Genomic DNA, 15,988 nt, shown 5'->3' with positions numbered 1-15,988 from the left:
CACTTCTTTATTCAAATATCGTTATAAATGCCTTGATAAATGAAATGCTGCTACAATAAAACAAATCGTAATGAAAATCAACTCTATCTTTGAGATATATTTTCATTCAAGCAAAACCAGATCACTCTAAAATTCAGTATTCTAAGTAGCTAAAATGTACATTCAGGCAGCTTCAACACCCGCTAGAGAAGTTGTGGTTTCACCCCAGATAAGGCTGATTATGCTAGTGCTATGGCAACCAGTTGCACCACTTGTAAGCCCTTGTGTGCTTAACCGCATGAGCTGCACCTCTTCCTTTCCTATAAAGACTTAGAATAAGAAAAACAGAAGTATGCGAAGAGGAGAAACCACAAGGGCAGTCTTTACTGCTGTGAGCTTTTAGCTGTGCAAACAGCAGTCTTGTGAAAACAACACATTGAAAACCTCTTCTGTTTGAAAGAGAGCTTTTCCATTATACCTGGTTCCTTTAATGATTCTCAGAGCCCATCCAGTGTTTCTGATCACTGTATTTACTCAGGAATGAGAACAAATTAGTGCATTTGTCAGCGGATTTTTAAATTATCCTCAGCATTAGGGTGTGAGGGGCCGAAGATGTAGATCTAGTTAGTGAGAGTGGGGATTAGTTTGTGACGCGATTCCCTGTAACCTAGTGCTCTCTTTGTGTTGTTGTTTTTAACAATGTGTGTAGTTACAAACTAGTGTAATTTCAGTTCACCACCTGGTTTTTAGAAAGTTTTGTGGATGCTCAGATGAATAACCTTCTCTGGAACCAGACAGGAGCCTGCACCTCCTCCTCTTTACAGTATCGTTGCTTTGAGGACCTGGTTCACCTCTTACAAGCCATACATCTCATTGGCAGAATCTTTTGTTGGTTTGTTTGTTTTGTTTTAGAGCACAGACATGATCTTGCCTTCCTGAAAGACCTGGGTTAAAATACTGAAGGGCAGACAACTTTGTACCATTGCTCTGGCTTGTTACACACTTGTTCACTTCTGCTTTTTTGCTAAACAATAAGAATTTCCCACTTTTACAGGCACTATTTTGTAATTTGCACTTTTAACCACAATCATGGATGATGTTATTATTTGCGGCGCTGGGGATCAAACCCAGGACCCCACACATGCTAAGAAAGTACTCCACCAACTGAGCTACACCATCAGACCAACAAGAAACTTTAATATAGGGTAATCTGAAGCCCCTTTTGATGGTTCACACATGGTGTTTTATTCATTGTTGAGTACCTCAAAGCTCACTAGCACAAATATTGGGTTTTGCATTAAATATTTTCCCTCTCATGTATAGTCACTAAATAACTCGTGAGTTTTTTGGAATCAGGTAGGTCTGCACTTAAATCTGAACTTAGCTTGCTGTGAATTCTTTAGCTTTGCATACATTTAGTCAGTTTTTGAGCCCTCACCTATGAAGATATTGTTATATATTTTGTAGAATTCCTGTAATGATTAAGTAAAATAATACATATTTAAAAGCACTATCTACCTACTAGCTGCTTATTTAGTAAAAAATTTATTAGTAGTACTAAAGCACTAGTCAAAGAATTTCACCACTTGGACAAATATCCCTTGGTAATTCTTTGAATGTTTTTGACTGTGATCTTAGCCTATCATAGAGGAAGTGAACAAGTACAAATATACACTTACTACAATTGAATGTTTTTTTGCTACCTGAAGTAAACCATTCTTCCCTCAAAAGAAACACCTAGCTGGAAAATAATCAGCCTTGAAAACTAGAGCTCAAAAATGCCAGCCCCAGTCAGTCTGTCCTAGCCTTACCAGTCTTGTGGAGTAGCCACTGAGCAAGAGGATAGTGACCACAGGTGAGGCAGGATAGGCTGGCTGGGGCTCGCATTTTTGAGCTCTGAGTCACAAGGCTAATTTTTTTCCAGCTAGGTTTTACTTTTGGGAGAAACACCACATTATACAAATCTATATAGTATATCCCCAGATTCAGATAAATGAAAAGAAACATTTTTGTAAGAATTAAAAGGTCAGCCTGTAATTCCAGCATAGAGAGACTGAGGCAGGAGAATCACCTGGGTTTCAAGGCCAGCCTGGGTTATGCAGTAATTTCAAATCCAGCCTTCTCGCAGAGAAAGAGCCAGTATCAAAAAACAAAAATACGAAACAAAAAAAAATTTTAAAAAGCCAATTAATTTTGGAAAACTGTCCTCAAAAAGTATATAAGTAAAAAGTATAAATATTTTCACCAGTTGGTCTTAACCCTAGTTATCCTTAACCTGTATTATCTTTAAAGTTTGAAAACATACTTAATACACACGTCACCTCACACTACCATTCTCCTGAATCAAGATTTCTACAGATGGAGCCTGGGAATTTATACTTTTAATTTCATGCATATCCAAGAATAAAGCAAATATAGGATTGATATTTTGTATTAATCAGGATTATACTATTGATATAATAATTCATACAGATATGGAGTGTACATAACTGACACAAACCAGAATTTTATTTTATTCATTTATTTTTAAATTAATATTAAGGGAATAAAACAACAATAAAATGAATTGAAAGAGTGATAAGACAGTAAGAATTTTATAAGTTATGTTCCTAAGAGCACTACAATTGCATGGTGTTCATGTTCATGAGTATGTCTACACTATGTTTGTGGAAAAATGGGTCCATGGCAAATATTTTTTGTTAGACTCTGGATTCAACAAAATAACATCAGTTTCCCTGTGCCTTTAACATGTTAATACAATTTGTATCTCTTTCCATGGAGCATGTAGCATGAATTAGTTTTGTTGAGTACGAATGTCTTGAAGTGTAAATCTAAACCAAAGACCTCAATTTCACCATCATTAGATAAGAAGTAATAATCCAGTTTTTCTCTCGGAATTATAGATAAATATTATAAAATAAAAAAAGAGAACATAATCTATTTCTCATACATAGTCACTTAGACTTTATCACTTTTTTATTCTCATTTGTTTAGTTAATAGATATGCCTGCAATTGATAACATGATGCTATTCAAGTCAAATATAAACAATCTATAAGTGCATGATAAATTTTAGAAGTTTGCATATGTACATATTCATATGTGCTCACAAGTAAATATAATATTTGTGGTATTGTGTGAGGTGATTCTTTGAGAGAGAGATCTGATTGGATATTGATAAATAATGAATTACTTAATTTAAATCTTCACCACAGCTGTAAACATTTGTTCTCTTTATTCTTAACTCCATTTTACACACTGATACCTTCCTAAACAAGTGTTTATATGTGTGTGTGAATGCACACTAGAATTTGAACATTAAAATATTATAAGAGTACTAAAGAAGAGCCATTCTTTATCCCAACCCAATTCCTACCTTTGGTTCCAACTTTCCAGATGCTAATTCAAATATTGTCAGATATTCTGCCATTTGTAAATGGTATTTTTAAAAATTTTATTGTTTTCTGTCTTGTTTTATTTTTAAATATTTTCAGTGAATGTCTATTATTAACCCCCTCTCAAATTGAAGTGTTACTCTTTAGAAGCTTTCATTCTCTGTTCATGGGCACAAAATCTCAATTTTGAGAACAGAATTACAGTCGGTTTCTATAATTTCTTCTGAGGGTTGTATCATCTCTTTGCTTCCATCTTCTTCTGGCCGTTGACCTCCATCTTCCTTGTTGAAGACTTTGGTCCAGTGTATCTTGTGTGTCCATTTGTATTTATGAACGTGTCTGCTCTGAACCTCAGTTTCCTTATTTATTAAATGAACTATACACATCAAGACATATCATCATAATCTTGCATTTGTATGTGAATGTAATTCCTTGGAATCATTTTCTGGCATTGGTAGCAACTATTTTACTTATGGCATAATGCTAGTATAATGAATGTTTTAACACAGAGTCCACATGAAGGATACAAATTATTAAATGGACACTACTTCACATCTAAACTTTTCTGGTATGTAACTATGAGAAATTTACTTTAATTCTCAGATTCATTTTCTATAAAACATTTAAAATAACTGCTAAGTGGGATGACTTATGAAATACCTACATAAAGCAGTGTGCACAGAGTCTGGCACACAATCATATTCAGTAAACAGTCCCTATCATTGTTACATTTAGTGACAAGCTAATGAGTTCTCTGAAATGTTAATAATACCTAGTTTGTAACTTGCACAGAGTGCTTACCCTATCAATCCTTTTTTATCTGATACTGTTTGTTGGATCATATACCATATACCAGAGTTGCTAAAGTAGAATCCTTTGTGTTTACTTAAATACTTTATTATTATTGTGCCATATATATCAATTCTTGTCAGCCCCTATTTTTGTCTTGATTTACTTTTTCTACTTTGTACAGCCTGTATATTTATGGAGGTCAGGTGCGCATTCTAAATCTTTACAACATGCCACCATTCCTTTTAGGTCGGTACTTAAAGGGAGTATTTATTTCATCTATTCTGTTTCCCTCTCTGTCCTTTTCCTTTCTGTTGATTTGCAAACTAGACAGGTTTAAATCCCCTTAGAAATGATGCTCCATTTCTTTCTCCTTTTTTTTTTTTTCTTTTTTGCAAGGGGGTGGAATGGGTATTATTTAGAACCCCAGTGTTTCTTTTGAAATGCCACTTTCACTCAAAATTGATTCCCACTTTTTTCTGAAATCTGTGATGGGAGACTTAAGGGTGTGACTTCAAGGTAACTTTGATTTACAACCATTTAAACATTTTGAGGTGTAAAAGAAACATATCAGGAAAAGTAAATTCAGTAACGATACATGTGTTAGAATAACACAGCTTTGAAGATCAAGCGTTCTGTTATCTACATTTTCATCTGTTTAATGTATCTGGTCAATTCCATTGGTGATTCACAACAGGATTATAATGGGTAAAAGAACTCTGAGTGAGATGATTTACAGATTTTTGGGGCTATGGTGCCACCTACTGAAATACTACTAACTAATCTTCTGACTAAATGAAGACACAAAGCATGTATGTGAAAAATAAGGTTGAAAATTGTCCTCAGAAGAGTAAAAACAAAGAGTTTTTTTAAATATATAGCAACATCAAGAGTACTACTGTAATGTATTTTATTTGATGTCTTAATAGAATTTAAAAGAATGCATAATAAGAATTCAACACAGTTGTTTCTACCATACCAATGATTTGGTAATGTTCAGATGATGTTTGCATATGCAAAACATAATGGACAGTTGGGTTCCTTACTCATAATTTAGAAAGAACTGCAAAATATCATAGAGATATTGAAATATTATTGCAGACATATGGTAGAGTTTCCTCTAAATATTTTTGCATCGTTCTTATTAGTATGCGGATACATAATAACTGCATTTATCTTGGGGGAATTAGTGACTATACATAGAGTACCTTCATCATTTTTACTTCCCTTCCACATCCTTTCCATCTCCCCCTCATCTTTAAGTGCTTTGTACATCTCCAGAAAGTCTACTTCCCCCCATCCTGTCCTCTATCTTTTATTTTGCTGTTTAAATTATTTGTACTTGTAATTTCTCATATAAGAGAAATGAGGTGATACATAACCACTAGTGTCTGATTTATTTCATTTAGCATTATGATCTTAAGGTGCATGCAGTTTCCTCCAGATGATTCAAATTTACACTTTAAAGTTGAGTAGGATTCCTTGCGTACACACATTTTCTTTATCCACTCAGCCATTGATGGGCCTCTGTTTTCTGACTATTGAAGTTATGTGATTTAACCTGCTCTCTGTCTTACTTCATATGCAAATCCAGTCATCACAGAAGTTATTTGTTTGTGTACTGACTGCTTTTATGGCAGGCATTAAATGATTTTGAGGGGAGGAATGTCATTTAGATATTAGATTTTTCAAACTGTGTTAGTTCATAAAAGTCAACTTTACTGTGTTCCTACTTTGAGATTTGTAGGTTGTTTTTAATTTTTAAAAAATAATTGAAAATAGTTTACATTTAAATATGCTAGTGGATATGGCCTATGGATATTATTTAGCATTGCTGAAATGCCTGAAGAGCTTCTAAAAGACATTGGCTTGAGTTTTAGAATGGTTTTCAATTTTAAAAATTTACTTTAGAGTGGCCCTATACATTTTTTGAGTAGTCAAATTTTCTCATATCATGTATCATATTGAATAAAATTGTTGCTAATACTGAAAATAAAAAAAATGTTGTGGCCATGAGAACAAGCAAGTTCTCCTTTACACTGAGTCTAAACAGAAAGGCTGAAACCTTGGGATTTTCTTTCATGAAGATAAAAGGGTGTGTGCATGTATGTGTGTGCATGCTTGAAATTCTACAGAAAGAAAAGAAAACAAGACACAGGTTTTTTTTTTTTTTTTTTTTTTTTTATAACACAGCCACCCAGTGGAGGAATTCAAAATCACATTCAGAAGTAAATTAAAGAAAATGTCTGCTTAACTTCAGAAGCCTTTATGGAAAGTAAACATGAACACAGAGAAAGGAAAATGCGATAGATCTTTAGATATTATGTTGTTATCCAGGGACACTAAATTGTGTAGCATCAAAGATTAAAGAGTTTGTGGATATGGTGTGACAATCAGATTAGAAATATCTGTTATTCTCTTCTTAAGCTTTTAGAAACTTTTTCAAAGCTGAACAAAGGTTTGTGGATTGTAATACTTTAGAGTACTTGTGTTTGTTGCTATAGTTTTCTTGGCTTTTCTCTGAAATAATATCCTCTAGTAAATCAAATTGACAGATCCCTGAATTTTCTTTATTGTTTGTAACATGTACAGAACACTGAGCAAATTGTAATTTACGCAGTCACCTTTAAGGTTAAGGTTATTTCAACATTTTTAACATTACTAGAGTAATTTTCTCTGAAGGTGAGTCTTGTCTGAGATACATTTTCATTTAGTTTATGAACTGTCATAGAGCATGTTCTCCCCGGAGATTAAAAGATTTTGTACACTGCAAAATTTAATTGAGGAAAAGGCTGAAGACGTAGGTGAGAGTCCAAGCAGTGCGTCAGAGAAGGGTGGCTCAGACTCAAGCCTGAGGAACACACGGCGGTCTGGACTGAGTCAGTTGAGTTTTCTAAACTTGATAGGGGGTTTAGTAACACTTAAGAGAGAAAACACAGGCAAAGAACTTAATAAATAGCATGAAACTCACTAAGTATCAGTGGATATTAGCAATTTATAATAGTAAAATGATATCAGTTTTGAATTACTCTTTAGAGATAAATCTCTCAAAGCAATCTTTTGTTTCAATAATTTACTGCTTGCCCTTCATTTTAGAACCTTTAAAATACTATATATATATATCTTACTATATTAGTGATATATATATACATATATATAGTAATATGACGACTTTAACTCCTTTTGGAAGACACCTAAGAAAGGGAGAGCTGGGCCAAATAGAATTTCTACTTTTCGTGTCTGGAGGAATTTCCACACTGATTTCCATAGTGATTGTGCCAATTTACACTCCCATTAACAATGCAGTAGAGTTCCTTTTCCCCCACAAGATTGCCTGCATGTCTTATTTGCAGATTTTTTTTTTTTTTTAATGATAGCCATACTTTCTGGGGTAAGATGGTATCTCAGTGTCGTTTTAATTTGCTAATTTGTTTTATTTATATTAATAGTTTATTTTAGTCCATTGAAAGTAAAGTTCATGTTATTACCTGTTTCTTTTTTTTGTAAGATTCTTTTTGGTTTATATCTTGTACTGAGTAACTATTTTGAAGATAACTATACATAGTGTAGTAACTATTTTTACCCTGTTATTTGCTTATGAAATTTTTTTCATAAAAGAAAAATCAAGGATACTCTGTCATAGTACCCGTTCAAAACTAAATTGCTTTTAAGCCTCTTGGAATTAAATTGATGTCCTTGTAACACTTAAAATGTATTTGGCATAATAAATTGTCTACTAATGGGAAATATTTTCTTTGTCAGTGATTACCCAGTTCTCATTTAAAAAGTTTTGAATAAGTACTTTAGGCATCCTTTCTTTGTTAGCTTTACTCCTGGGATAACATTTTCCCCAAATAGGAAGTCATTTCACAATTGCTTTTCCTTGATTTCCTGCCCCTAGGTTGGCTTCTATTAATCCATTTTCGGCTTTTACCCTAAGAATGTTTATTTAAGTTTTTTTCTTTTCTTTGTACATTCTTTATTATTAATACAGTTTTGCCAAACATACTGATCACATTCATCATAAGAAATTTGTACTTGTAAACAGTGTATTTTAATTCTTTTTTATTAACCCTTTTCTGTTCCCAAAAAGATTGACCTAAAATTCAAATGATTTCTCCATTAGATCTTTCCTTAAAGACATCACTCCAACAGTGATCTACTGTGAGATGAACTCTAACTTATTTCTCTATACAATTTTTTTTTATAAACTACAGCTTAAATGTGTTCAAGACCGCTCTGTAATACCTCCTCCACTAGCTGGCACCAACCCTGTACATCTAACTCAGATAAGCCTCTTGTAGGCTTCTTCGTCAGTTCTGTCTCCTATTTTGTGAATCTTTTCTACATCTCAGACTAAATGGAAATCATTGAAGGCAGAGAAGTTCAGTGTCATGTATTCCTAGCATGTGATATAATGTGTAGTATACAGTAAATACTCGAACTATATCAATAGTTGGGGTTTAGAGCAGAGACATGAGTGCCTGCCTCACTAGCAGGAGGTCCTGAGTTCAGTCCAGGGTGGGGGGGGGGGAGAACACCAACAAATTGTATGAATAAATGAACGAGTTTTAGAAAATATCTTTCCAAAAGTCTTTTCTAAAGATATTTTCAGGCTTGAAATTAATCTCAGCAGTCCCCCTTTATTCTATTTCTTTCTTTCTTTCTTTCTTTCTTTCTTTCTTTCTTTCTTTCTTTCTTTCTTCCTTCCTTCCTTCCTTCCTTCCTTTCTTTCTTTCTTTCTTTCTTTCTTTCTTTCTTTCTTTCTTTCTTTCTTTCTTTCTTTCTTCCATACCTGGGATCAAACTCATGACCTCACACTTGTCAGGCAAGTGCTTGTGCTGCTGAACTAAATCTCCAGCCCCATTTTTCTTACTTTGCCTGGTAATTAACAAATAACAAGGTTTTGACATACTTGGGCTTTGTAAATATGAGACTGAGAGAAAAAGTTTCACTGAGGTAAAATATACAGAAAGTTGCTATGTTGTTGATGTTCTAACATAGACACATTGTATATGCATATGTTTCTGTGTGTGTGTGTGTGCATATGTTTGCCATATACTTACATGTATTTATGAAATTTTAAAAAATCTGAAAGATTTTTGTTTTTCATTTTACAGGGCAAGACTTGGATACTACCCCACCTGGTAAGAGTTAATAATTGCATTTTATTTATTTATTTTCTTATTGCAAAGATTATATACTTAATGTATACATAAATTTTTTGTTTGTAATTCAAATAAATTGTTTTAAGAAAAAGAATAGTTCTTGAAATCCACTTGTTCTAAAAAATGCTGCTTAAAATATAAAGTTTGACTGAACATATCATTGTTTTATATGTGATATTGTCATGTATAAACAATAACTTTCTTAACCTTGAAGTTATAAAACATGACAGGATTCCAAACTTCCTTAAAATTTCAACACTATCAATAGTTAAATCACAAAACTTTATAGTTCAGACTAAGTTAAAAGTTACCTGAGAAAATAAAAGCTAGACATAATCTTATGCTTCAGAGTTAGTAATATATATTTTCTATATTAATAATATTTTTAATTCATTTGTATTTAGATTTAAAAATATATTTTAGATAGTGAATTATATTAATTCTTGCCTTTTAGAAATATGCAAAGCTTTGATTATTGAATAGTTTTTAATAATTTTTATCAAAGTTGTTCTATCATAACTAAATTAATGGTCTTAAAAGGTGTCTAAATCCTGAGATAAATTTAAATAATAAAGATGCCACCAGTAAATGTATATATATATATATACCACACAAAATAATAGAGAAATTAAATTGAAGGGCAATCACACGATTTCAATATTATTATTATAACTATTGAAAAAGTACAATATAAAGTTTGATCGATCATATTGTTGACAGCATGCATTAAGAAGATAAAACTATTAAGCACTTCTGACTTAATAATTATACTGCACAACTAAATGAGATTCATTTGACAATTAGGTAGTTACAGGATTTATTTTATATTTATTTTATATACAGGATTTATTTTATTTATTTTATATTTAAATGAAACTCATTCCAAGTGATGAACACCGAGAAAAAATCTATGCAAATACTAACAAAAACTATTCCTAAATGTGCACAAGAGGTGCATTTCTTTATTTTCTGAAAGTCCTTACTGTTTCAATTTTATAGGTTTATAGTATACAATACTAAAAAATACTTTAAGTAAATGAAAGTCATTCTTTTTAGCATTGTACTTGATCTATTTATAATTCATTTCTTTATTTTTGTGGTACTGGGGATCAAGCCCAGAGCCTTTGCACTGAGCTCCGTTTCCCAACCCATTTTGATGAATTAATTATTTTCTATTTTTTTAAGACAGGGTCTACTAAGTTGCTAAATTGTCCAGGCTGGACTTGAACTTGTCATTGTTCCACTTCAGCCTCCCAGAGTGTTGGGATTACAGGTGTGCGCCACCACTCCTGACTGCCACTTTTGAAAAGTTAGCTTTCTTTTTTACACAAGATTAATCTCAATCACATAAGTGAGTTACTTTGCAGAAGAGGGATGAGGCTCGCAGAGAACCAATAGTACCTGTTAAAATGGAGCAGGGCTCATCACCTTATTAGACTTCCCTTTATCTCTGTACTATCGTAGCAAGCCTCCAAATGATGAAAGTAGGTAAGTTAAAATTATGATCCAAAAGAAAACTTTCACCCAAGTATGGCCAATAAGAATGCACTTGAAGGAAGTCATTGTCCCAAAGTAAGGAGCAATGTGAAATTGGCAACTGAAGCTGAAGTGTGGTTTATAATGTTAAATTCTCATTTCTGAACTGATAGTTTAAGTACAAAGCTTGTATCTAGGAGAGCCGTTCTCCCAACACCCTTTTCTACACACTTTGCCGGGAGCGGTCCACAGCAGAGCCACTCTTCAGATAGCACAGCCCAGTCTTCTTGGGTATTTGCAGTGATTTTTCTTTTAAAATTCTTTGTAATTCAAAACTAACAAAACAATGGGCATGAAAGGTAAAGCCAGGTTTTTACAACAACACTGGAATCCTGCTAACACCAAAATTGGTTTAAGGTAAAAATAACTAATAATTATTAGGTCTACACGATGATAGTCAATTAGCATTAATGTACAGACATTTAAGGTCTCTCCCACTTTTTCCCTTCATCTGCTTTTGTCTCTTCTTCTGATCACTTAATTTATTCTCCATCCCTTTCAGTCAATTCATAGCACATGGGAGAACACTATTGTATTACCCTGAAATCTGCAGGTAGCTATTTGTCTATTAATTGATTATGTGAGCAAATGGTTATAAGTGAGTGTTTGTTACTAGCTGGATGTATTTTTTACTTAGCTGGTTGTAAAGTTTTGATATTGAACATGCTCACTGGAAAATAGCACATTACAACTGCACCATCCCTTCGGATTTCTGTAATCACAGGCTTGTTCTATGATATATGACCTGCATGGACATGGTGGCCATTCAATACTGTCCAAATTATTTTTATCTGTGTTTAGTAAAAAGTAGTTTCACTCGACCTTCTTCATTAATGAGTGAAACTGGGATTTCTTGTGGTCTTTTCATTTCCATTTTATTATTTCTTTATTCAATATCCCAATTTTCTTAACTTTTTCTTGTCTTATTTCTACTTCTTTTTCAGCTTTCCCTGCTTTTCCTCTTCCCTCTTGCCATTCTCTTTTATCTAATCTGGTTGAGTTGAATTATTTAAAACTCTTCTGATACTGTTTTTGGCTGATTCAATTTTTAAATATGTATACTATTCTAAGAATGCAATAGATATCAAACAGAAAATTTAGGGGGAAAAAACCAGCTCTCAGATACCAGAGATTAGTGAAATACATAGAATTTGGTGTATTTCCTTATTGTTCCATAAAAGGTATACTTTTTCAGTAAAAGAGCAAAAATAGATTTAAAGGCCTTTATTACATGGTGCTAATTTGTGCTGTAGAAAACTTTTGCCCATTGTGTGTCCAAATCATCCGAGTATGTACTGATTTTACTACAACTGGTAACAATTTCCCTCCGTTATAAAATGAATCTAAATTGTGGAAATGTTACTTCAGCTCCTTATCTCATATCTGTTCTGTCAGTATGAAGGTGATATTTTTGTAAGCATGGGTCATTTCCATACCTGCCTATGAGTTTTACGTTCCATGTTTTTACTCATCTTTCTCTTGGTTTGTATTTGATTTTAAAAAGCCAATTTGTGCCTCTAGAGCTTTTGCCTGCCATTTTTTAAAATATTGAAATCCTAGTACATAATAATATCTTTTTGAATTTACTTTTCTCCACAGTTTTATAAGTCTTGTAAATTTTCCTATAAGCATCTTTACCCAAAGGGGTCCCTTTTGTCAAGTCAACTATTCTAGATAGCTAAGATACCAGTGGCTGATTGGTCAAGTGAATGGATGATAGCTGCTTTCAAATCATTTCTCCTAATTTTTAATCTTTAGTATTATATGCTTTGATTTATTATTTATATCTGTATATTATATGTATATTTCTTTTTACTATTATATTTTCATCTATATTTGCATAAATGTATATACAAATTTATACTCACATCATATATATGATATATGAGATATGTATATATATATATAATATATATAGAGAGAGATTGTGTGTATGTGTGTGTATGTGTGTGTGTGTGTGTGTGTGTGTGTGTGTGTGTGTGTGTGCATATGCGTGGGTGACACTCTGATGGCCTAGGGAGTTGGTGCACTCTGCTAACCACATGTTTCTGGTTGTGATGGACATATTTATTTTCTTCTTCAATCTCCCATTAACATAACAGGACTGACTGCAGCAGAGGAGCCCAGTGCTCTGCCTTCTAGTGGCCCCTTACCTGCTCACACCAATGCATCCTCACTCCCAAGCATCTCTGAAAGAGAAAATGACTCCTCAGAGACCACACCTTCTGCTAGTCCAAATGATTCCTCAGCTCATGTCTCCCTGGACCCTTTGGATAATGCTAATGCTCTTAATGTGACAGGTTGGCACAGAAATGTTCTTAATCAAAATGGTGTTGGAGTAAATTTGTCTTTCAAAAATATTTTGAAGTAATCAAAATGGTTTTTCTTGATATATTGTGTGTAGTTCCTGTAGATATGATTTTATTCAAGTGAATAAAGTTTAAGAGCTGTTAGGTGTGTATAAAAGTGGGTTGACTCAAGTAATGCTTGCATAATTTAGGGAAAAGGAAAGGGACAGGAATGACCCACTAAGTAAAATCAGGAGGGTGACAGGGATTTTCAGAGTGCACATATATCAGGCTTCTGCAGTGAATAGTAGTTTAAGGTAAAATGTGTTGTGCAGTTCTTTGGACAAGAAAATGGGAGAAGAATAACAATGCCTTTCTAGGAAGAAAACTATGTGAGAAGACTAAAGAATAAGGCAAATACATTCTGCTGTACTAACTGAAGTTTTTACACTGAGATATTCCTTGGGTCATGCTCCCCAAGATAGTGACTGTCAGTGTATTAAAGAAAGTGCTGTTCATAACTGCAAGCAAGTAGAGCTTTCAGGGTTCGGATATCAACTAGTTCAATGAATGGAATCAGGCTGCACTCACCAGACTGTCTGCCAGGTGCAACAGGACTCTTCAGAGTGCACATAGATCAGGCCTGAATAGTGAGCAGCTTTTTTGGGGTGGAATGCCACGGTCCTCCCAAGTCCACACTGCATCATTCTCTTTATTCCTGCCCTCATGGGTTCCTCATAGTCTTGGCCAGGTTGGCATTTACTCCAGAGCTTCTTCACTGCTACCATTCTAGGCAAGTTCCCAAATGTAGGATCCTCCTCTTTTTTCATTTCATTCCAAGTTAGCATTATCAGGAAATTACTGAACTTGGACCATTTATTTTTGAACATTCTTTGTGAGATTTGATAACTTAGCTTTGTTATATGGATTTTTTCTAGAGCTTTTTATATCATTTAATATTTTTCAAATTAATCAGTTTTGATACCCAATAATGAAAACTGCGTAAATGTAATCATGTTAATAGAAAATATCAGATTGCCGTGGGAGGCACATTGGCTGGCAAAGACCACCAATGCTCCTCACAATGTTGATGCCTCAGTGATTTCAGCTCATTTTATGTTTGCCTCCAGTGTATCTGGTACACCAATCTACCAACATGGGGACTGGCCAAGCACTTCGGAAATGATGTGTTATGATGCCATTTTTTAAGGTTAACAAGTTTACGGAATACTATGATAAGGAACTAAACTATTTGATAGCCTAATAACACCATTTAGCTTTTTCTGAAAAACAAGCATGCATAATATCATTTCTTTAGAGTGCATTGCAGTGTTTCGAGCATTTTATTGGTAGACAGTTAAATAAAAGGATAATGCTTTTTGGACTGCATATTAAACTTTTACCCCAATTTCCATGCCACCATAGCAGAGTAATGTTTTAGAATTTATCTAGACACCTTCATCACCTGAAGTTTTTATAAAAGGAATATAAGGTTGATAGGTGAATGCTGATGATATGCAAAATATTTCATGCTAGACCTTTGTCCGTGATACTTTTAAATACCAAGTGTCCAAACTACAACCCAAAATTCACTTATTTAAGTCCTGTTGCCAACACTGTCCCTATGTGTGCTGCTATCCAAAGCACAGCTGCTAGAGCAACTTGGCTCAAGTGCCCACAGAGTGGGTTTTGCATGCCCACTGTGGCACACATAGCGTAGATGTGTCACTGCCATGGTAGTTTTTATAGCCTGAGATATGTCACTCCAATTTCCATTTTAAGGATTCCAGATTTCACTTCACACACACACACACACACACACACACACACACACACACACATTCAATTTTTAAATCCTTGTTCATGCCTGACATTTTTCTAGTCAGCATATTAAAACCATAGATTTACAGGTAGAGTGTGTTAAGGTACAGACTTACAATGGAATAGGTTGGAAATAAGAATGAATAGTAATAAAATACTGACTTATTCTCCCCCAAAAGCTCCTTGATGAACCATGCTAGGAAAGTTTCTTTTGCTTTTTCTTGTTTATCCGTATACCTGAGAAAAAAATTTTTATTCACTTTTCAAATGATGTAATATACACTCTTTTAGAATTTTCTTTTAAAAATTGATTACAATACATATCCACATGCATAACACTAAAATATAGAATATTACTCTTGTAGAAAACATTTATGCATGTTTCAAAAGAATTAATATGGAAATATATATGTAAACAAATATAAATACTTAAAATGTAATTTATATGTGCAATGGAAATATCATTTTGAATCCTGCCCTTTTAATATATAATTTTCACTACTGTTAAATGATTTCCAGTTTCCTAGCAGATGGTCCTGTGAGTGTGGGCGTGTATGTGTGTTTAGATACACATGTATCACTATTTCCACACCTTCTCCAATGTCAGATATTATCAGTCTGTTAAAACTGCCATGACAATAGTTACAAATGTTCCACATTAACTACATTTCTTTAATTTTTCATAACATTAAGCAAACCTTTTGGCCATTCTACCATTAGACGCCTTATATTTTGTGTTCATTTTCCTATTTCTTCTTTGTAAGAGAAGATAGTGTTATTCGACCTACAAAGAAACGTCCCAACTTTCAGTTTGTAGAGTTGGTGGTGAATTCAGAAAAAAACCATAGTGACCTGGAAATCAAAGTGCAATCTGGAAATGTGAATCAAGGTCATGAGGAGCCCAGGGGGCAACCAGGAATCTGTAAATTGCCCCCTCCCTCTTCCTGCCCACGGAACTTTGGTGTTTTGGTAGTATTCAGGAGTATTGGGTCACTTCATAGGCTGGTAAACTG

General features: G+C 33.7%; 1 protein-coding gene across 5 annotated transcripts in view; it reads left to right on the top strand.

Moving 5' to 3' along the window:
• Window positions 1–15,988, top strand: part of Ptprc (protein tyrosine phosphatase receptor type C) — a 118,409-nt gene that overhangs the window by 41,902 nt on the left and 60,519 nt on the right. For 3 of the 5 annotated variants that reach the window (XM_013158022.3, XM_013158021.3, XM_013158020.3), the window contains exon 3: window positions 9,283–9,309. In XM_013158022.3, coding sequence (XP_013013476.1) covers window positions 9,283–9,309 — 27 coding nt within the window. Of the gene's footprint in view, window positions 1–9,282; window positions 9,310–12,968; window positions 13,167–15,988 lie in introns of all 5 variants that reach the window. The other 2 variants (XM_013158019.3, XM_013158018.3) reach the window with 1 other exon arrangement.

This window comes from Cavia porcellus, unplaced genomic scaffold, assembly GCF_034190915.1.
Source record: "Cavia porcellus strain 051 isolate PalLab524CR breed Dunkin Hartley unplaced genomic scaffold, mCavPor4.1 scaffold_29, whole genome shotgun sequence".
NCBI classification, from domain to species: domain Eukaryota; kingdom Metazoa; phylum Chordata; class Mammalia; order Rodentia; family Caviidae; genus Cavia; species Cavia porcellus.
Note: the sequence above shows the minus strand (reverse complement) of the source record. Positions and strands in the feature narration are given on the sequence as shown.